The 23,134-nt window shown below is 41.7% G+C and overlaps 1 protein-coding gene across 1 annotated transcript in view; it reads right to left on the bottom strand.

Annotated features, from left to right (window-relative positions):
• COG6 (component of oligomeric golgi complex 6) overlaps positions 1–22,896 on the bottom strand; it is a 100,790-nt gene extending 77,894 nt beyond the window's left edge. The window contains exons 1-4 of the mRNA XM_037892829.2: positions 22,519–22,896; positions 21,101–21,244; positions 19,984–20,055; positions 9,348–9,406 (exon numbers count right to left, since the gene is read on the bottom strand). Coding sequence (XP_037748757.1) covers positions 9,348–9,406; positions 19,984–20,055; positions 21,101–21,244; positions 22,519–22,668 — 425 coding nt within the window. The 5' untranslated portion in view covers positions 22,669–22,896. The remainder of the gene's footprint in view (positions 1–9,347; positions 9,407–19,983; positions 20,056–21,100; positions 21,245–22,518) is intronic.
• Positions 22,897–23,134: the final 238 nt, after the last annotated feature.

The raw sequence follows: 23,134 nt of genomic DNA, 5'->3' as shown, positions 1-23,134 counted from the left end.
ATCAGCAACTGAAAACTGGGTCTTATGATAGGAGGTAATGGGCAAATAATTATAGGCCATGCTGCCAGTTCTTCTTATAATAAACTACGTACTGTTTCATCCAGGGACCCCAATCAGTTTCAGGTCACCAGTCTTACACACTTTACAAATGCAGACAACTGTTCCTCCCTCCCCGCCAAAAAAAAAAAAAAAAAAAAAAAAAAAAAAAGTCCCGCGAAGATATAATCTATGGAGACAAGCAACATATGAGAGGAGAGGAGGGGAGAAGAGATGGACATAAGAACACAATAAATATTCAAGTCACTTAATTATACTTACATAACAAATGGTAACATTTTATTGTGCAAAAATTAGTTCTGCTTTTCTGAATCAGCCTGCTTCAAAGATGCAGTAACTACCTAGGAAGTGTTTTTAGAGTGTTCTAAGGAGCACAATATTAAAACACAAAGGAATCATCAGTAGTACCCTTTTTAGCTTCTTACTAGCAGATTTCAGATCACAAGCTACTTTGAATTTGAGCTACTTCTTTGACACATACAAATGCTTTGGTGCCAAGATTGTTGTGCAACTATCATCATGTAGGTGTCCTTTTCTTGGCTGAGCAGCCTGATTGACGCTTATCTGCTTTAGTAAATTGGTGGGAATTGCTCATAATTTATCTTTATCACATGCTGTCTCTCTTCAGTTTCTTACCCTTATCATGCATTAGCAGTGTATTTCAATAGGTGGAATAAGTAAGTTAGTAAAATACCTTCATATGATATAAATTAAAAAGGAAAGCTGAATTTCACAATTTTTGTTAACAATCCGAGTTGTACAGGGAGTATGTCCAACAGAACTGGGCCCTAGTTCATCACTGTTGTCCAGTTTATACATGAAGAATAGTTTTTGGTTTGCTTGTGAAGGATCCTGTGGAGCTACAGTATGTTTCAGAAAACAGGTAGCCAAAATAAAGATAATTTCTAGTAGCATTAAACATTAGTCAAGATTTTGTATCCTACGGCAAAGATTAGCACCCATAAAGACATGTAATCCCATAAAGTACCAAAACCTGCAAATTAAAAGTCTGTCTTGACATAGATATTTCCCTAGCATAAAACTAAGTGTAATTCAAATTATAATAACAAAACAAGAAAAGAAAAAAGCTCAAGGCAATCCTTCAATACTATCCTCAATACTGAGTGTGAAGGGCATGTTGTAGCAAGTATTTTCCTGAGTATTCTGAGTGGAAAAGATGACAGAGCAGTAAAATTGTCCTGAAGGTATGGAGAATGGAAGAGAGGGAAACTGCAGGTTCAAAAGAGTTATGTCACTTCCTGAGAACCATCATACAAACAGTTTAAGTAGCTCTTCAGCCTACAGTAGCTCAGTTCTTGCTAATTCTTGATTTTGGTGAAAAACAACATTCTACTCTTTTTTCATCCTATGTATAATGCTTTCTAAATATATGAGAGGGGTCAGTGGCATGGATATACTTGTCACTCTCAAGATGCTTCGCAATCTTCCATCAGGATGACTGGCAGATTCATCAGACTTACAAGTTCACTGCAAGTGAAATCGAATCATAACCCATAGTAGAACTAAGCAGGATAAATATATATTTGTCCATTTTCTGCTACTACATAGGACTTGCTCTCTCCCATGATGGCTGTCTATCTTGGATTCTGTTACACTGTTTATATCCAACACACTTATTAGGCAAGCCGAGCTCTGAATTAACATCAAGATTAGATATAGCTGGAACACGTAATAAATCCCAATACACACCACAGTTGAGACTGAGCTGAGATACACAAAATCTTAAAACAAAAATGAGATAGGTAAAGAACAGTTTGTCCCCACAAAGTTCCACCACTGCATCCCAGAATGACCAAAGAGCAACCACATCCAGAGGAGGTTAGGTCAGTGTGCAGTAAAGAAGGATGGAACAGTCGCCATTACTACGCGTTTTAAGGTCTTTTTTCCAATAAAAACTGCCAACATTCAATTATTATTAATGGGAATTTAAATATCTTTTCAGTAGACTTTCACTGTCATCAGTTCATTTTTATTTCCAAGCACTACTCTTTTTGTGGTCTCTCTTAAATCATGACTCTTTTGAAAAGTGACTGTAAAACTGGCCGTGTGGGATTCCATTTTATCTTTTCAATTAGTTCACTACCAAAGCAACTGCTAGCCCTGCCAAATCAATGTGCGATATGAAAGTCAAGCTGGATACTTTCAGGTTGCACATTACCATCAGTAATAAGCGATTCTGCAATTGGAACTTAATAATTTTGTTGATACATGGACCAGAAAAGAATCCTGCTCACTCTACCATAGCTGTATTGGCTTAGCAGTGCTAAAAAGAGGAAAAAGCTGTGAAATCTTATTTTAACCACTAAAACAACTAGTTACCAGAATGTTCTATAAGAATTTTACATAACTTTTCTGAACACAATTACATTCTGTACCCAGGTATGCATTGATAAGATATGCTTTTTTAAAAACCAAACTACAGCACATGGTTTGTTCATCTTTTATTTGTTTTAAGGTAAAAATCAGGTCGGCAAGATTTACAAGGCGCATCTATGTGGGAAATGTGGCTGTCTTATAGAAATATTTTATATTTCTATTGAGTTGTAAATAATTTTAAGATAATGATTTCAAAATATACACCCACCTTGGTAATGAAAAGAAATTTAAGCTGTCACTGATTCTAGCCATTCTTAAACAAGAATTAAATGTTCAATGATTCATAACAAATCTGTAGATGGAAATTCTAGACAAAAGCAACAAAGTCCTGAGACAAGAAAAAGTCCATCAGCTCATTATGGCTCATTACTTCCAATATTTCGTTTCTCCCAAGAAAGCATTCAACTGTTTCCTAACTGATCTCTGCAGCTCAGCCTGAACAATCTTGCCCAATAGGGCATTTCCAAATGTATATTACTTTGCTTAGCAGAGCACTTAAATGTTTATCTCCAATGTAATAAAATGTGTATTTGGGCTAACAAAGAATTAAATTTAGTATTTAAACACTCATTTTATTATTTTAAACTATTTTCAAAATTACAGCATTACTTTAGTCTTATGGATCACACATTTTCTTCCTTATCTTATTCTTATGGTGCTCACTAGATACTATAGTCTCTCCACCTTTCCAGTAATTCATTTTGTGGGCTAAAATGTTGATACAGCAGAGACTACAGGCACTCCCTCCAAACAGAAAAAAACCTTACCAACTTGTTTCAGATACATGCCTCATATTCAAACCAAGCTGCAATGAACACTTAAATGGAATATAAGCTTTTCATAACACTTATCTAACGAATAATAAATGTTCTGTGAAAAAAGAAAAAGGTAACATACCTATAAGCCCAGTTATTTCTAAGTGATTTGTAGGGTAAGAATAATACACAATGCTGTGTAATACTGCACTGAAAGATCCTATGCCACAAAATCATCATAATTGTTAATGTATTTTACCTAACCAAAAAGTGTTCTGTATCTATATAACAGCGGGCTGAATTGAGCCCAGTTATTTTAATACTGAAATAATCATCTTACAATCTCAGATCCAAAAATGTAAGACAGCTAAGGTTAATGTTAACCCACAGATGCACCAAATTTCAGAAGTTTACTATTAAAACAAATATAGAGCCCTTCACTAAAAAAAAAAACAAGTTATTACATATCTTTAAAAAAAATTCCACATTAAAATAATGTCCAAAAGCTTCTTAAGCATGTACAAAAGTAAGGAATTTCCTTGCTATTTTAGCTTCAGAGGGGTAGCCGTGTTAGTCTGGATCTGTAAAAGTGGCAATGAGTCCTGTGGCACCTTATAGACTAACAGACGTATTGGAGCATAAGCTTTTGTGGGTGAATACCCACTTTGTGCATCCGACGAAGTGGGTATTCACCCACGAAAGCTCATGCTCCAGTACGTCTGTTAGTCTATAAGGTGCCACAGGACTCATTGCCGCTTTTGCTATATAACTATTTTATTCCTTGCCTACCTGGTATATCTAGGCATTACAACTCATTTCATGTTCATGATTCACCACTGTTCTGAGGCCTCCAAGAAAACCATCTGAGCTGCAATTGCTAGAAAATATTTAAACAAAATTAAAAGGATACATAGCTAAACAAGTACCTGAGGAGAATTACTAGATTGGCATGTTTAGATAGGCCCACAACAGCAGATCTAGGAAAGCCTCCATAGAACCCAAGCAGTGCCAGGCTGACGTAAGGTGTAAATATGCTCCTAAATCTTCACTACTGTGAAATGACAAAAGGACTTGTCCACATTATGGGCTAATTTTCAAAAGAGCTCAACATTCTACAACTCCGATTGTCCTCACTGCTATGGCCAAACTTGTCGGATCAGAAGAAGCCCCTAAAGGAAAAGAGCCAACTTCTTTGTTTAGGATTATTTTATGGTAATCCAGAGGACCACCCTTCATTTACAGACTCCATCAATTTCCCTAAGTCCTTCTCTAAGTCAAAAAGTAAGTTACCAAGTTGAAAGCCTTCAAAATTTGTCTGACTAACCAGGAATTGAGTCATATGACCTGTGTACAGCATATGAGGAGACTATACTTCAAGCAAAAAGAAAAGATAAACAACCAACCTATAGAACATAACTGAATAAACCTGCAGGGTCCCTGCACTGGACCATTATCCTTGGCAGCTGCCTCAGAAGAGATCAATGGGAATAATCTGCAAAGATGGAAGCACCAACTGAAGTCTCAGAGGACTCAAAGACTCCTTACTCTCTGATTTTCTTGCACACTGGCTACCCTGAGGAAATCGCCTACCCTTTCGAGGATGGTGTGGTTCCTGCAAAACATAAGCAGCTACCTTTAAAGAAGAGTATGTGACCTGTGATTTGTCTGAGATGAGACAAATTAAGAGAGGTCTATATGTATGTGAAGTAATTAAAATGTGGTAAAGTAAGGGGAAATAAGGTCTCTGGCATTATTTCAATGCTTCAAACAAGTGCTTTGTTTGTATTTGAGAGACCCAATAGAAAAAGGTCTCCATCCCCCATTCCAGAGTTGAATATTTTTATTTGTTTTAGTTTTAAAGTGAACCTAATTGCCAGACAATTTCAAACTCAATACTAATTACAACACCTGTTAACAAAATATATTTTAACAACAAATGGCTGCTTATGGTTGAACGTAGTTCTGCAGGAATTTCTGACTAATGGGAATTAATTGCAAATTTGAAGGTAGAAGGTGAAAGTGACCATGAAATCATAGATTTCATGATTCTGAGGAAAGGGAGTGAGAGAAGCAGAACAAAGACAATGGACTTCAAAAATACAGATTTCAAACAACTCCGGGAATTGAGAGGTAAAATTGTGAGGCTTCCTTGGGGGTGTTCAGAACTGTAAATCGCCTTGTTACCCCTCTGCCTCAGCGAGAGAGAGGTTTGCTGCTGTTAAACTTGTGTTAGCTCCCTGATACTCCAGACTGTTAGGTAGCCCAACAAACACCTCAGGACCCTTTCAGCCCTTACTTCAGCTTGCAGGTAACACTTGGTGCATTTTAGTTCCTGAACTCCTTGGAGAGCATTCCCCTGCCGTATCCAGCCCCTGTCACTGGACACTCACAGAAATTACCTATTCCACTGTCTCCAAAGAGACAGTATACACAACAGCCTGCTGGCTCAGCTGAGGATGCACACCTGAGATAAATTTATAATAAAACAAAATAAGTGTATTAATAAGAGCAGAGATTCAAGTGATATTAAGCAAGGATAAGAGAAACAGAATATGGTTACAAATAAAACCAGAGTATAACACAATTTTTAATGACTAAAACTTAACAGTTTACAATCCTTTGGCTAAAACAGTTTCTCACCCTCATAGTCCTTTTGCAAAGTTTGCGATTTTTAGTATGTGTGTAGAGGTTTGTTTGTTTTTTAATCATTTTTAATATATTTCCTCTGTTATGCTTTTACCTTAAGAATAAATGTGCTTGCTTAGAAAATCTTTGTGCTAACTTATGCCAGTGTGTCATTACACTGTTGATAGCCTTCAAAGAGGAAGTAAAATGCAGGCACTGGCCTGTTCTGGCAGTCTGGCTTGCTGGGAATAATGCAGTGTCGCCAGGAAACTGAGGCTTGGAGAAACCTCAGTCAGGGGGGAGAGGGACACAGGTCTCTGCCCAAGAGAGGTGACTGCTGAGGAACCAGAAGCCTAAAGTGGGTGCCCTCCATGGACCACAGAAGTAGAATATAGGAGCCATTGCCCGGAACTGTGACATCTAACTCTGATACCTAGAAAAATGCTGGAAGAAATTATCAGACAATGAATTTGTAAGCACTGGGAGGATAATAGGGTGATAAGGAATAGCTAACATGAAACTGTCAAGAACAAATCATGCCAAACCAATCTAATTTCCTTCTTTGCCAGTGTTATTGGCCTAGTGAATACGACAGAAGCAGTAGATGTCCAATATTAATATTTTGACACAGTCCCACATGTCAGTCTCATAAACTAGGGAAATATGGTTTAGATCCATGGTTCTCGACTTTTTTTTCATTTGCAGACCTCTACAAAATTTCGAACGCAGATGAGATCCCCTTTGGAAATCTTAGACAGTTTGTGGACCTCACTGGTTGAGAACCACTGGTTTAGAAGAAATTACCGTAACACGGGTGCACATCTGTTCGGAAAAAACCCTACTCCGAGTATGTTTCAGTTGTTTCTGGCATATCTAGTGGTGTACGCAGGTGTCAGTCCTTGGTCCAGTACAATTCAATATTTTTATTAATAACTTGGATAATGGAGTGGAGAGCGTGCTTATAAAATTTGTGAAGGACCACGTATACTTAGACCATCTCTGATCAGTATTTGTCTAACCTGTTCTTAAAAACCTTCAATGGTAGCAATTCCACAACCTCCCTTGGAAGCCTATTCCAGTGGTTATACTTGGAAAGCTTTCCTAATATCTAACCTAAATTGTCCTTGTTGCAGATGAAGCCTTCTTGCCATACCTTCAGTGGACACGGAGAACAATTGATCACTGTCCTATTTATAACAAATCTTTGCATATTTGAAGACAGTTATCAGGTTTCCCGCCTCAGTCTTCTTTTCTCAACTATCCCACATTGTTGGCTCATATTCAATTTGTGATTCACTATAACCTGCAAATTCTTTTCACCAGTATTACAACCAACCCAATATTCCCCATTTTGTAGCAGGGGAATGCTCGCCAAGAGAGTGCAGGAACTAAAATGCACCAAGTGTTACCTGCAAGCTGAAGTAAGGGCTGAAAGGGTCCTGAGGTGTTTGTTGGGCTACCTAACAGTCTGGAGTATCAGGGAGCTAACACAAGTTTAACAGCAGCAAACCTCTCTCTCGCTGAGGCAGAGGGGTAACAAGGCGATTTATAGTTCTGAACACCCCCAAGGAAGCCTCACAATTTTACCTCTTAATTCCTGGAGTTTGTTAAAATCTGTATTTTTGAAGTCCATTGTCTTTATTCTGCTGCTCTCACTCCCTTTCCTTAGGAATCATGAAATCTACCATTTCATGATCACTTTCACCCAATTGGCTTCTATCTTCAGATATGCAATTAATTCCCATTAGTCAGAAATTCCTGCAGAACTACGTTCAACCATAAGCAGCCATTTGTTGTTAAAATATATTTATATATCCACAAAAAAGATAACCGCATCTCAGTTCTAACCATTTCACATATTCATCTTTCAAACTAATGAATTATCAAAGTTACCTATCTTTTACTTAATTACTTATTCAAAGAGTGAAATTTGTATCAAGGTTTTGGCAAAGTCAATCATCTCTTTAATGTACCCAACATCCTACATCTTACTTTAAATCTATGTTTAAATTACACTACAGCCCCACACTCACACTGTCATAGGGCACAATCCAGCTCCCAGTAAAATCCATGATACGCTCCGATTGACTTCTTTTGAAGCAAAATCAGGTCTACTCTAGCTCATAATTTCTGTTCTAAATAATTATTTCTTGTGATAAATTAATCTCCAGTGATCTACATATACTTTTCAGAGGAAGAAGACACAAGAGCAAACAGCTTAATTCTCCTTAAGATGACAATAAATACTAAAGCTGTAACAAGATATGTCCTAAGAACAAAACACGTAAAGAGTATATAAAGCTATCATGGGCCATGATGGTCCCCATGAGTAAAAGCAAAGAAAAGATATCTTCCTTTTCACTGGTACTGGGTATCCAATGGAGTTTAAGGGGAAATTATTCATTTTAATTCATATTAAAGAGCAGTTTTATATTTCGGAATGGACTTTAAATATGGCAAAATCGAACTGTATTCTAATTTTTTTTTTTTGTACCAACATACTTTTTTTCTCCCCTGCAGACTTAACATAGCACAATACTAGCCCACTGAATGAGTGGTTTTCAACAACAAAAACCCAGCCTACAATGGGAGTCTGAGCACTGGGATCTAGGTAATGTTTGGTTAAGAAGTTATTTGTCTAGGATTTGTAAATGGGAGCAGTTTTGTTTTTGTTTTCTGGGGGGGGAGGGAGGGGAGTATAATGGAAGCTGCAGGGATGGTGCTTTGGGTGGAGGCAGCGCACAGAGCTGCCTGGCCATGTCACCGCCTAGCAGCTGAGCAAGGGGGATGTCGCCGCTTCCGGGGAGCTCCCCTGGTAAGCACGGACCCATCCCGTGCCCCAATTCCCTACCCCTCCCAAACTCTGCTGCTGGGGGGGGCAGGCACACGGAGCCAGGTAGGGAGCCTGCCAACTCTGCCAATCCCCCCTCAGCACCGGCGGGGGTCCCAAGACGTGTGCTGCTGCCCTCCAGCACCAGCGAGGATCCTGGGCCATGCACCACCACCCGCCTGCCCCCCCTCAGCACTCGCGAGGCCCCCGGGCAGCCCCCCCAAGTTTTAGTCACTGGTATTTTTAGTAAAAGTCATGGACAGGTCACGGCCCGTGGATTTTTGTTTACTGCCCATGAACTGTCTGACTTTTTCTAAAAATACCTGTGACTAAAACGTAGCCTTAACTATGTACCATGAACTGATATATAATGTATTATTGTAGTAAATGTTATATACCAGCTAAACATCAGATAAACTGCATTATAGTTCATCATACTGTACCACAGTAAGTTGTTATTTTCTACTGGAAACATTGACTTTTGATAACAACAAGCAGCAGTGTGTTAATGAGCTTCACGTCATCTTATGATAACTAGGACCCAATTCTGCTACCTTTATTTAAGTTGAGTTTCAATTGAGACCTCTTGCAAAAAAAGGTACTTCTTAAAATAAGGATGGCAGAATCCAGTTTAAAAGCAATCCACAATATTATATGAATTATAAATAAGGTAGCATACATACTTTTCTGCTTGTAGCTTTGTCGTCTTCACCATCAAATCCTGGGTCTGTTCCTTCGCTGCCTAGAATATAATTTGAATCACTGTAGCTATATGAAGTTAACATACAGTACCAAACTAATTCCATTTCTGCTGTTTTTAAATATATTTTTAAAAGCCCTCTAATTACAAGACATTTAAACGAAGTACTCTTTGAAGGAGAACTGCCTTGTTATAATAACCATTAATCAATTATTTCCTAGTTTTCAATAGTTAGGCATAAAAAAGGAATTCCATTTAAAATTCTTGACCTGTGCTACAAAACCATTTCAACACATATTATAATTAGTTTCAATTATTTTATTTGGTCCTTCAGTTGCAAATATTTTGTGCTACAAATGAGTTGGACATGCTCATCTGAACGCAAAAGGGCTCAGATATCTATTTATCCCCACTCTCTGGGGAGCCTTTAAGCATAGTACACCCAGCATAGGCTCTGGCTGCTGGGCAGTGACAACACAACAGATCCGTTAGGGCTAGCCCCCCAGGTGACAGCCAACTGCACCAGAGCTGGGGCTCTCTCTAGTGTCAAAACGAAATAGCACAGGAACGTGACTTTGAGCCATGAGGTAATGAGCTCTATTTTATACTGTTGGTCTATCTGTACTCCCTCTAGATACCGTGGATGTCATTCCACTGACAGAGGAAACCCTAAAGTAAGATTTAGGCTGAGTATCAAGAAAAACTTCCTGACAGCAAGATGTATTCAGCTGTGGAACAATCTCCCAACAGAAGTAGTGGAAAAAGACCTAGAAAGATATATGATAGGAAACAATCACAGAATCATATAAATGTAGGGCTGGACGGGATCTCAAGAGGTCATCTAGTCCAGTCCCCTGCTCTGAGGCAGGACCAAGTCAACTTAAACCATCCCTGATAGATTTTTGTCCAAATTGTTCTTACAAACATCCCATGTCAGGAATTCCATAACTTCCCTTGGAAACCTATTCCAATGGTTAGCTATCCTTATAGTTAAAAAGTCTCCTATATCCTAAAATCTACCCTAAATTGCCCTTGCAGCAGATTAAGCCTTCTTGTCAGACTTTTGCATATCTGAAAAGTTATAAAGTTCCCCCCTCAGTCTTCTCTTCTCAACTGCATCACAATGTGATCCATTATAACCCAGATCCCTTTCAGCAGTACTACACCCTAGCCAGTTATTCCCCATTTTGTAGCTATGCATTTGATTTTTAATTCCTAAATGCAGTACTTTGCTTTTGTCTTTACTGAATTTCATCCTGTTGAATTCAGACCAATTCTCCAATTTGTAAACATCATTTTGAATTCTAATCCTGTCCCTCCAAAATGTATGCAACCCCTCCCAGGATGGTGTCATCTGCAAATTTTATAAGCATACTCTTCATTCCATTAGACAAGTCATTAATAAAATGAATGACTAGTACCAGACACAGGACAGACCTCTACAGGACTCCACTCGATATATTCCCCCATTTGACAGTCAGCTACTGATAACTACTCTTTGAGTATGGTCTTTCAACCACCTTTGTACCCACCTTACAGTAATTTCTTCTAGATCACAGTTCCCTAGGGTTTTTCTTTTTTATGAGAATGTCATGTGGGACTGTCTCAAAAACCCTACCAAAATCAAGATGTAACATCTACTGTCCCCCTCTATTCACTAGGCTAAGTACTGGTTAGTTTGGCATGTTTGTTCTTGACAAATCCATTGTTGGCTATTACTTATAACCCTATTATTCACTAGATGCTTTCAAAGTCATGATGACTGTTCTGTAATTTCCCAGGTCCTCTTTATTTCCCTTTTTAAAGACAGGTACCATGTTAGCCCTTCTCGAGTTTTCTAGGACCTCACCTGCCCTTCATGAATTCTCAAAGATATTAACAGTTCAAAGATTGTTTCAGATAGTTCCTTAAATATCCTGGGAAGCATTTCATCAGCCCCTGCCAATTTGAATACATCTAACTCAATATTCTTTAAAGTTCTTTCCCTATTTTGGAATATGTTCCTTCCTCGTTGTTAATATCGTGTTAAGCATCTGATCACAAATAACCTTTTTAGTGAAGATAGAAGCAAAATAGTCATTAAACACCTCAGCTTTCTTAATGCCATCCCTTATTAACTCTCCTTCACCACTAGGTAGGGGACCTACACTTTCCTTAGTCTTTCTCTTGTTCCTAATGTATTTAAATAACCTCTTATTGCCATTTTATGTCCCTTGCTAGGTTTAAATCATTTTGTCCCTGAGCCCTTTATGATTTTTTTGCTGTTGTTGCTGCATACTAGTGCTATTCTTTTGTACTCATCCTTAGTAATTTGTTCATGTTTCCACTTTTTGTAAGATTCTTTTTTGAGTGTCAGGTCATTGAAGAGCTCCTGATGGAGCCATATTGGCCTCTTCCTGTCCTTCCTCTTCATCAGGCTAGTTTGCTGTTGTGCCTTTAGTATTGTCTCCTGAACTACTTTATCGCTAAAATTTTTCTACCCATTGGTCCTTACCTACCAGTTATCTGAGTTTATGGTCTGCTTTTTTGAAGTCCATGGGTTTTATTCAGAAAAGGATCTGACAGAATACACCTGTGTAAACACCCCACACAGTGTTGTAATAATTGTTGTACAAGGCATATCTTTTGAGGTATCATTTCAAAACTCAATTTGCTGATCAATAATACCATGACAAAATGCACAAAGCAGCATTATATGTGAAGATATAAACACAGGCTGAAATCATGACTAAAAGTATGTTCTGCCAGCTAAGTCTGGGTAGTCGCCAGAGACACAGGACAAGCTGACATCTCAGCCAGCTATAAACAAGGCTGACAGACATTACCCACTAAGTAGCCGTTCTCTGGCAGGAAAGGAGGCAGGGGCAAAAATCTACATCTTAGCAAAGCAACAGCATGCAGTTTCCTTCCACACAGACTGCTGGTCGCCTTGCTGCCAGCTGGAAATGCTTCTCTAAGGGCAGAAAAGGAATATAAAAAGAAGAGGTAGACACCTCCCTGCACTCTTTCCCCCTACCCACTTCAACAGAAGAGGCAAAGGATGCAGCCATTGGACTCTAGGGGAGGGGTCCTAACCAAAGGAGCTTGGGGATAAGACTGCTGCAAGCATGTAGTGAGAAAACTTTGCTTTGAATCTAATGTAGTTAAGTTAGGCATCAGTAAGTATTTTATCTTTATTTTTCTTGTAATCACTTCTGACTTCTATGCTCATTGCTTGTACTCACTTAAAATCTCTCTTTATAATTAATAAGCTTGGTTTTGTTTTATCTAATCCAGTGTGTTCAAGATGAAGTGCCCGGGCAACCCCATTTGGGATAACAAGTTTTGTGCATAATATTCCCTTAAAGGAATAACAGACTCAATATATTTCTACTAGCTAGGAGAGGGCTGGGCAGTACAGGAAATACATTCCCAGGGGAAAATCTGGGCTTGGGAGTGTGTTGCGGTCACTCTCTAGTACTCTTTAAGGCTGGTAAGAGACATGATGCAGCTGGCTGGCTGCAGCACACACAGAAAGTTGGAAGTGATTTACATGCTGGAGGCTATTTGTGAGCAGTCCCAGTTGGAGGCTACAGGAGCAAAGCACTGTAAAGGGCACCCCACGTTACAAGGCAGGGGTGATACAGTTACTCGTTGGTCTGAATTGTACACTGGTATGTCACAGAGTTATAGTGGATCACAAACTTTATAATATAAGCAAATCATTCTGGGATGTATTAGCAGGATTTTTGTAAGCCAGACACAAGAAGTGATTCCTTCCATTCCACTATAACCCTGATAAGGCCTCAAGTGGAGTATTGTGCCCAGTTCTGGGCATTATACTTCAGGACAAATGTGGACAAACTGGAGAAAGTCCACGGGAGAGCAACAAAAATGAATAAGTTCTAAAAAGCATGAGGAAAGATTGAAAAAACTGGGTTTGTTTAGTCTGAAGAAGATTAAGGGAGGACGTGATAAGTCTTCAAGTACATAAAAGGTGGTTAAAAAGAGGAGGACAATAGATTGTTCTCTTTAACCAATGAGGACAAGACAAGAAGCAATGGGCTTAAACTGCAACAAAGGAGATTTAGGTTAGACATTTAAAAAAATGTCTTAACAGTAAGGGTAGTTAAGCACTGGAACAAATTGCCTAGGAAGGTTATGGAATTCTGATATTGGATGTTTTTAAGACAAACACCTGTTAGAGATAGTCTAGATAATACTTAGTCCTGCTTCAGTGAGGGGGACTGGACTAGATGACTTACTGAAATCCCTTTCAGTTCTACATTTCTGTGAAATATTATCCTCACTAACAATTATGCCACAACAATCAAGATCAGCTGAGGAGTTTATGAGAACAGGCCCTAGATTTTACCACTGGTGGTATGGAAGTAGATCAGTCCTATTCCAGAGCCCTCAATAACAATGCATGTGTCAAAGCCATAAGGCTACTGACCATAAAGGTATACTGTAAGGCTCAGCAACAGGTTTTTGTTGGGGGTAGGGAGGAAAGGGTAACTCTACAGGGAAGAGGCTCAGAGTTTTTAAAAAAGATACAGTTAAAAGTTTTTAACAGCATGTATAAATGTACTCTGATAATATATTTCAGAGGTCTCATTCAACCTCCAGGTAACACAGTTTTGGGTACTAACTCCCCATTATCAAACTGCCTTTGCTTTCTCTCTCTCTCAGTGGGTACTTTTATCAGAGGAGCAGTGTGGGGAGGGGAGAAGAGGGCAGGTAAGAAACATCACAGTTATTAATGAAGTTGCACTGGGATGGGACTTCGCCCAAACACATTTCATATTACTGCGTTAGGTTGAATCTTTTTTCCACTATCCCAGTTAGCTTTTCTTCCATTGTAACTGATTAGTTAAATATACTATTAGCCATTGTCAAAAACATAGTAGAGCATGCACATTGTGAATTGCTCTTCAGAATCACATCCTCCCGAATGTAAAGAAAGCATCATTAACCTTAAAGCAAAAAAGGAAATAATAATAAAGTAAAGGAAGCATTTTAAAATGTGCATGGCAATTTTTTCCAGGTTTTATTCCAGAAAGCACTTTAAAATGCATTTACCTCTTTCCTGAATTCATGAGTATCTACAAAATATTTTGTTAACAAGTATAATACTGTGTGGTTGGATTATGAAGTTTAATGTCTTTAGGACCTTTTAGAACTGAACATTATTACACAAATGTGAAGAATCAGAATAGATCAATAATAAAGAAATGCAGCCTTTAATGGTCATTAAAATGAAATTCAGGTGCCCAGAATTAAGGACTTGAGTCTAAACCATTTTGTGAAGAAGTGCATTGTATCCAGATCTTTTCTCCAAAGTTACATATTTTAATTTAAAAAAAAAAAAAAGCCACAAAACACAAGAGAAGGTATCAGCTTCCTTTCTGAAGAACACCTCTTTTGGAAAAGTCAAGGTCCTAGTTTCCTTTCTGAATTGAAATACAAATTGCTAAAAGAAATACCAACACCAAAACTGGAGAGAAAAATTAGAAAGATCTTGATTCAGAGCTGGCTATATACATCTGTGGGAATGTCTTATTTATTTAGCACCCAAAAGTGGGCTAGATGTTGCACATAGATAGAGTAAGACAGTATCCCTGCCCCCAAGGAGCTCCCAATTGTTATTATTTGTATTAACATAGCACTTAGGAGCTCCAGTGTGCTAGAGGCCAGGACCCCATTGTGCTTTGTGCTATACAAACACTGAACAAATTCCGTCCCTGAGTTTATCACATAAGTATTAGGCCTTGTCTACACAACAAAGTTTTGTCGGCAAACGTTTTGTCACTTTACTAAAAAGTGATGTTGCATGTCCACACTAGCATCTTGTGTCAGCAGAATGCATCCACACTAGCAGCTCTTGCATCGACACAGAGAGCAATGAACTGTGGTAGCTATCCCACTGTGCAACTGGTCACAGAGTGCTTTGGGAAGGGTTTGCAATGCCTCAGAGAGCAGGTACAGCGTCACATGATGCAGGTTCCTCAATCCCATCCTTCCAGGAACATCCTAGGAGATTGTCAGTGGCTTTTCCAACTGAAATGTGTTGCGGGAGGGAGAGGAGAGTGGTGTCTCTGGGACAGCAGAGACAGCAGGCTGACAGACCTATCCTGAGGTGGGGAGACACACACACACCCCTCTGCTCGGCACAGCAGTCTCTCCTGAAGCAGCCAGCTCTGCCTGCGTATGGTTCTGTGATTCCCTCTGAGTTCTCCCACAGCCCCTCTGTGAGCTCTCTGTGCTGAGGAATGTCAAAACAGCACAGCAGTCCCCTCTGTCCCCTGCTGCTGTGTTCATAGTGCAAGGCAGAACAGGAGCATTCCACATTAATGATTTGCTAGCAAGGTAGCAGCATGCTCAGCTGTCAGATACTTCCTGGAGCTTTGAAAGGGGAAGGGTGCATGCCTGCAGGGCAGCAGAGATCAAAACAGTAAGCAGAGCGGTCATGGCAAGCATTGTGGAATACAAATGGAAGGCAGTTATGTCAACAAAACAAACACCAGTGTCTACACTGACGCTTTGTTGTTTTAACTTTGCCACAAAAAGCTTTATGCCTCATACTGAGGTGGTTTCCTTTTGCCACCAAAAGTAGCTTTGTAGTGTGTACACCTCCCCCGTTTTATCAGCAAAAGGCAGCTCTGCTGACAAAACTTGGTAGCGTAGACAAGGCCTTAGACAAGAGACAACAGATGGACATAGACCAATGGGGAAGTACAAGGAACCAATGTGACAATATTGGTCAGAATGACAGGCTTTCGTATAACAGAGGACCAAAAAGAGTGAGAAGAAGGGATTGAAACATGCAAAAAATGAACAAGTTGTTATTTGTCACTCGCTGATCCATGACTGTTGTGCTTTTAGTTCCTCCTCCATCTTCCCCTACTAATTCAAATTCCCATTTACCCTTCAATCTCTTCCCTCATTACCCATTCCCAGGCTTATAGCCTCCCTTTCAATTCAGCTACTAGCTACATTGAATCCCTGCCCCAGATCATGGTAGCAAAGTCAATATATGAAAACGGGTCACACCCTTGGGATAAGAAAATGGACTCAGCAGAAAGTCTTGCTTCTTATGCTGATTAATACAAGCAGTCCCAGACCGCCAGAGAGGCAGGGCAAACCGGAACAAAATGGGTGGAGGGAGGAGAAACAGCCCTGGTCGCAGTTGGAGCAGATACCAAAAGGGACAACCTCAGTCCCCTCCCTACTACCGGGGGCAGCCCAAGGCCCCAACTACACCCCAAGGAACACTCCAGACACCTTATCGTCCCGCCACACAGTTCTCCAGCAACCCACCTCGCCCCAGTGACCTGTCAGCTGGACGATGTTTTAAATGTAACTAGCTGGGGCATGTAAAGGCCAACTGCCCCAAGAACCCCAATAGACTACAGATCATTGCACCGGAATCACACCAGAGGTCCTCAGGCTCAGATACCTCCCAGATACCCTCAGAGCAGAGGGAAACTGTGAGTGAGGGTGGGAAGAAGGTCACTGCGTGGAGGGACACTGGAGCACAAGCATCGACTATCCATGCTTCCTTAGTGGACCCCAATTTAATCGGCCCAGAGGTCCAAGTGACAATTCAACCCTTCAAGTCAAACTCTTTTGACTTGCCTACAGCCTAGTTGCCGGTCCAGTACAAGGGCTGGTCAGGAACGTGGACTTTTGCAGTCTATGATGATTATCCCATCCCCATGCTGTTGGAGGAAGACTTGGCCAATCATGTGAAGCTAGCCAAGAGGGTGGGAATGGTCACCCGCAGCCAGGCTAAGCAAGCTGTCACACCTAGCTCTGTTGCAGAAACTTCTACCAGGACCCAGTCAGAGGTGATGGAACCGGACCCCATGCCAACATCTGCAACAGCAGTAGTGGATCCAGCCACAGAGACCCAGACAGAGCCAGTCTCAGAACCGGAACCGATGGAACAACCAGCACCAGAACCACTGCCAGCACTGAATCCAGTACTTGCAACCCCAACACCAGAGGGCCCCACCGAACCTGAACCAACAGCAGCCCATAACCCTACACAAGAGGCTCAGCCGGAGCCTGAACCCCAACAAAGCGCACCAGCGGAGAGCGGTTCACAGTCAACAGGAACAGCCCCATCACCTGCATCTATTCCGGAGGGACCAAGCCCAGGTCCACAGTCCAGTGAGGAACTGATGTCTCCAGCATCAAGGGAACAGTTCCAGACGGAACAGGAAGCAGATGAAAGCCTCCAGAGAGCTTGGACGGTGACACGGAGCAACCCACCGCCTCTCAGCTCTTCTAATCGATCCAGAGAATTAAAGGTTTGTCAATTTACAACCCAGGGAGGAGATGACGTTGAGTGGCCTGAAGGTGTCTACTACGAAGGGAAAAGTGATGGTGGCGTGGAAGAGGTGAACCTCTCCATGACCCTTGGGCGTATGCAGCGACAGCAGATCAAGGAGCTGTGCACTAGCGACGTGCCGACGTTCTCAGCCACCCCAGGACTGACTGAACGGGCATACCACTCCATTGACACAGGTAATGCTCATCCAATTAAAGCCCAACCTTACTGGGTGTCTCCTCAAGCTAAAACTCCTATAGAATGGGAGATCCAAGGTATGCTACAGATGGGTGTAATCCGCCCCTCTGGCAGTGCATGGCCATCTCCAGTGGTTCTAGTTCCCAAACCCGATGGGGAGATACAGCATTTAGCTTACGGTAGTCCGGGCCAAAATGTAACTCGTCCAGACAACCATCCAATGCCACGCACAGATGAACTATTGGAGAAACTGGGATGGGCCCAGTTCATCTCTACTTTGGACTTAACCAGGGGTACTGGCAGGTGAATCCGCCAAGGAAAGATCAGCCTTCACCACACGTCGAGCTGTATGAATTTAATGTGCTCCCTTTCGGGCCGTGAAATGCACTCGCCACCTTCCAAAGACTTGTAGATGGTCCCCTAGCGGCATTGGGAGAATATGCAGTTGCCTACCTTGACAATGTGGCCATATTTTCGGATTCTTGGGCAGAACACCTGGAATATCTACAAAAAGTCTTTGAGCGCATAAGGGAGGCAGGACTAACTGTTAAGGCTAAGAAGAATCAAATAGGCCTCAGAGTGACTTACCTTGGATACCAGGTGGATCAAGGAACTATCAACCCCCTACAGGCCAAAGTGGATGCTATGGGGCCTGTCCCAAAGTCAAAGAAACAGGTCCAATCCTTCTTAGGCTTGGCCGGATATTACAGGCGATTTTGTACCGCAATACAGCCAAATCGCACCCCACTGACAGACCTAACCAAAACCAAACAGCGAAATGCCGTTCAGTGGACTGAATAGTGTCAGAAGGCCTTTAACCAGCTTAAAGCAACACTCATGTCTGACCCTGTGCTAAGGGCCCCAGACTTTGACAAACCGTTCCTAGTAACCACAGATGCGTCCGAGTGTGGTGTGGGAGCAGTCTTAATACAGGAAGGACCAAGAGTTCCATCCTATCGTGTTTCTCAGCAAGAAGCTGTCTGAGAGGGAAAGCCATTGGTCAATCAGTGAAAAGGAATGTTACACCATTATCTACGCTCTGGAAAAGCTACGCCCATACGTTTGGGGACAGCGTTTCCACCTGCAAACCGACCATGCTGCGCTACAGATCAGGAATGCAGTCTCAGAAATTCTGTTAATAAGTAATCTAGCTAGAAATGCGTTAGATTTCCTTTTGTTTAATGGCTGGTAAAATATGCTGTACTGAACGGAATGTATATTCCTGTTTTTGTGTCTTTTTGTAACTTCAGGTTTTGCCTAGAGAGATTCTCTATGTTTTGAATCAGATTACCCTGTAAGATATTTACCATCCTGATTTTACAGAGGTGATTCTTTTACCTTTTCTTTAATTAAAATTCTTCTTCTAAGAACCTGATTGATTTTTCATTGTTCTTAAGATCCAAGGGTTTGGGTTTGTGTTCACCTGTACAAATTGGTGAGGATTTTTATCAAGCCTTCCCCAGGAAAGGGGGTGTAGGGCTTGGGGGAAGAGGTCTCCAAGTGGGCTCTTTCCCTGTTCTTTGTTTAAGATGCTTGATGGTGGCAGCATAGGGTTTAAGGACAAGGCAAAGTTTGTACCTTGGGGAAGTTTTTAACTTTAGCTGGTAAGAATAAGCTTAGGGGGTCTTTCATGCAGGTCCCCACATCTGTACTCTAGAGTTCAGAATGGGGAAGGAATCTTGACAATCCTCATAATAGTTCCATACACACCTTAAGGAGGAACAAGATAGTTTTATTATACTATATAATACACTTTTAGATTCAAAATTAAAGTACAGCATTCTTCACGTAATCAGTTTTTCACAATATAAAAAACTGATGGATACCTTGATACTCTGAAAGAAACATACTCCCATAACTGAAATAGAAGTAGTGATATGTAACTCCCCCCAAAGTCGTTGAACGCCTTTTCCTTAGAGCTAGAAACACATTGATTACAGTACTAAGATAACAGTTAAATAGTAGCATTAATATTCTAGAGTTGCTTTAATAGAGCTGTTAACAGAAAAAACTTCTTTGGTTACTGTGTTAAAAGAAAGCAGTTAAGTAACCTGTCAAGATACAGCAGGGAAAGGCAAGGAAAAACAGACATCTATTCCTACAGTACCTGCAAACGAATGGTCATGTCCTGACAGCAGTTGCTCATTGCCTGAACATCTTCATTTATACTTTCAAGTTCCTAAGAATAGAATAACACTGGTAATTTATTTGTATTGGGGCATATTTTTTTGTAATGGTCATGCTACATCAAGTCTACAATTTGAATCTACCTACAGAAGTTTTCAAAATGTTGGCATGCATGATTTATCTATGTTTCAGCAACAGTTCCCCCTTCCCCACCCTCTCAGGAGTAGAAGTTATTAGTCCATTTTTCTTCTTGGATGTACTTTTCCTAAATTTGTTTAATTTCACTCAATAAGAATACTAGTGAGCTTTTTGGGATTAAAGAGTAGTAGAAAATATTGCCATTTTATCTGCTAAGAAGCAGTGCACACACTATCTTCCATGATGCATCAGCATCTGTACAGACTGTTCAGTATACTGCAATTTTGTTCTGCTTAGCAAAATATGAAGGACCTTTTATTACTACAGAAGAAAACTTGCCACTCCTTTGGCTCTTCAGTGCCAGCCTATCATACCAATAAAAACTAAATCTGGATACCACAGAGCATTTAGTTGGTTCATTTTTAAGGGAAAAGCAACTAGTTTTGGAAGTTTAGCATATCTCTGTTTCTTATTAGTCTGACTCAGACTTGTACATTACAGCCAAACAAATTTCAAATTGATGTCCCTGAGACAATTCAGTAAAGAGTATCTGTTTTGCGTGATTTTAGTGAAATCATTTTACGATGAACTCCAGTCACTGAAGGCTCTTTCCAACCGTACATATTTACATGCACTGAGTCAAGTCATTTCCAGGAAGGCTTTATGTCCAGTGTATTTATGTTCATAAGCCAAATGATGAACACCTTACACGTGAGAAAAGTGGTCAAATTATAGAAGATGCTGAAACAATTCTACTATGATGGTAAATTTGTTTTGGAAAAGGAAAAATTCTTTCAGGCTTGGTTTTCATGTAATCAATACTAGAGAGACAAGGTGGGTGAGATAACATCTTTTACTGGATCAACTTGTATTGGTGAAAGATGAGTTTTCAAGCTTACAGGGGTCTTTTTCAGATCAATTCTAGATGTTTTAAGATGATTTGTTAACAAAAATGTTACCTCCTTAACTTGCTTGAAAATGCAGACAAATTCTTCATTTATGGCTAAGCTACGGCGCTCAATATCTCCACGTAAGTTTCTTCTGGTGCGCAAACTGTTTTCGACAAAGAAGGCCGAAAGAGCCTTGAGAGCTTCCAGCATTTCCTGTACAATATAAGAAAATTAACTAAAAACTTCTGTTCTGAGATACAAGACGTTGGTGTTGAGTATTATTTAACCATCTAAAGTTAACACATCTTAAAAAAAAATTAGAACAAACTCCTCAAGCAGTTAGATTATCTCTATTTTATTTTTTTCAAATTTTCATATGTGACATGGTGCATGATTTTCAACCACCATATTAATAACTGATATGAATGTGCCATGCACCAATCAAGATTTAGATTGACACAAATAATTAACCATCAGGTGTTCTTCAGTGCGAATTTCCTTATGGTCAGAAAAGAGTGGGTGACACGTGATGTTAATTTAAACACAAAATACATAAATTTTAATGTCCAAGTAATAAAGTCTTAGAAAATAAGGTTGTGACAGAAACACATAATGTAGATAGTATTTATTGCTATTCTGATTGAAGTTATGGGATATTACAGCTGCCTGCTGAATATTTTCTGTTGCAAACTGCTGACCATACTGTAATACCACATTAAAACTACTCTAGCCAAAATCCTATAACATACTATTCCAATTAAAAGGGTAAATATGTACTTTGAAAAGTTTGCTTCCATAGCTGAAGCTTGTTGGAGGACTCTTGGAAAGAGATCTAGGTGCCTATATATACCCCAGCGAACATACTTTATCATCAACATTGCAGGTTTTACCCCCAGAGGACCAGACACCTACCCATGCAGGCCTGAGCCACACCTGGGTTTTTACACTCTAATGGGATGATGATGCAGGATAAGAGAAGAGCATAAGGGTGTGCTGGGGCAGCCACCATCACCCATTCATTCCAACATCAAGCCACCCCTACTCGCAGGCTGGCCCAGTAACCCGCCTGGCCCAGTACAGCAGGTCACGGTACGAACCACTGTGAACACCTGCTTTGGGGCTCCATGAGAGCATCTCGGCGAGCACCGACCGCCAGAGCGCCCTGGAGATCAGTCAGGAGGGGCTCACCTCTTCCCCGGGATGCTCGGGGGCCAGACGGTGTAGAGCATCGATCCCAGGCACGTTGCCCCCCGCCCCACGTTCTCGCCTGCTCTCCACCCCCGCCAGGGCATCTCCCCATTCCCCCTGCTCTAGTGCTCGCCCAACTCGCACGGGCAGCCCGCTGCCCCCGGCCTGGGCACACACCCCCATACTCGCCCCCTCCGGCCTGGGCAGCCCGCTGCCCCCGGTACCCAACGCCCAGCCCCGCCGCCCCCCCGAGGCAGTGCCGGCCGCACAGGGAGGCCCGGAGCCCGCCCCGCTCTCACCTTGTCGTTGTCCAGCCGCGTCTCCAGGACCTTGTGGAGCTTACGGGACAGCGGGTTGCTACTGGGGGGCGCGGTCCCGGTGCTGCCGGCGAGCCCCTGAGAGGAACCCGACGGCGGAGCCGCCGCCACCTCACCCCGGCTCTCCGCCATCTTCCCCGCCCGCAGCGGAACCGGCCTCGCCGCGCCCCCGCCAGCCACCTCACACACCTGCCGGGGAGCGGCCCGAAAATATTCCCCCCCGGGAACCGACGCCGAGGAATTATGATTCCGCTGTCTAGGCCCGTGGGGGACAGTCTGTGCTGGGACACCAGGAGCGACGGGCGGCGGGGCTCCGGGGGAGTGGGAAGGGGCACGGCAGGGTGGGGGCGGGGCTCCATGGAGGGGCACGGGGGCATGGGGGCGGGGCTCCCTGGCGGCGCAGAGGGAAAGCGGTGGGGGCGGGGCTCCGTGGCGGCGCAGGGGCGGAGTTGGAGCTCTGCTGACAGGCCCCAGCCGGCGTCGCTCACCTGCTGGCCGCGGGCTCGGCGGTCTGCCCAGCTCCGGGAGGGCCTAGCACAGTGTCTCCGATCTATTTAAGCCCAAAATCAGTGTTTGAATTAAGGGCAAGCCAGGATCT

This window comes from Chelonia mydas, chromosome 1 (assembly GCF_015237465.2).
Source record: "Chelonia mydas isolate rCheMyd1 chromosome 1, rCheMyd1.pri.v2, whole genome shotgun sequence".
Lineage (NCBI taxonomy): Eukaryota > Metazoa > Chordata > Testudines > Cheloniidae > Chelonia > Chelonia mydas.
The sequence above is the reverse complement of the archived record's forward strand: the minus strand, read 5'-3'. Positions and strand labels throughout refer to the sequence as shown.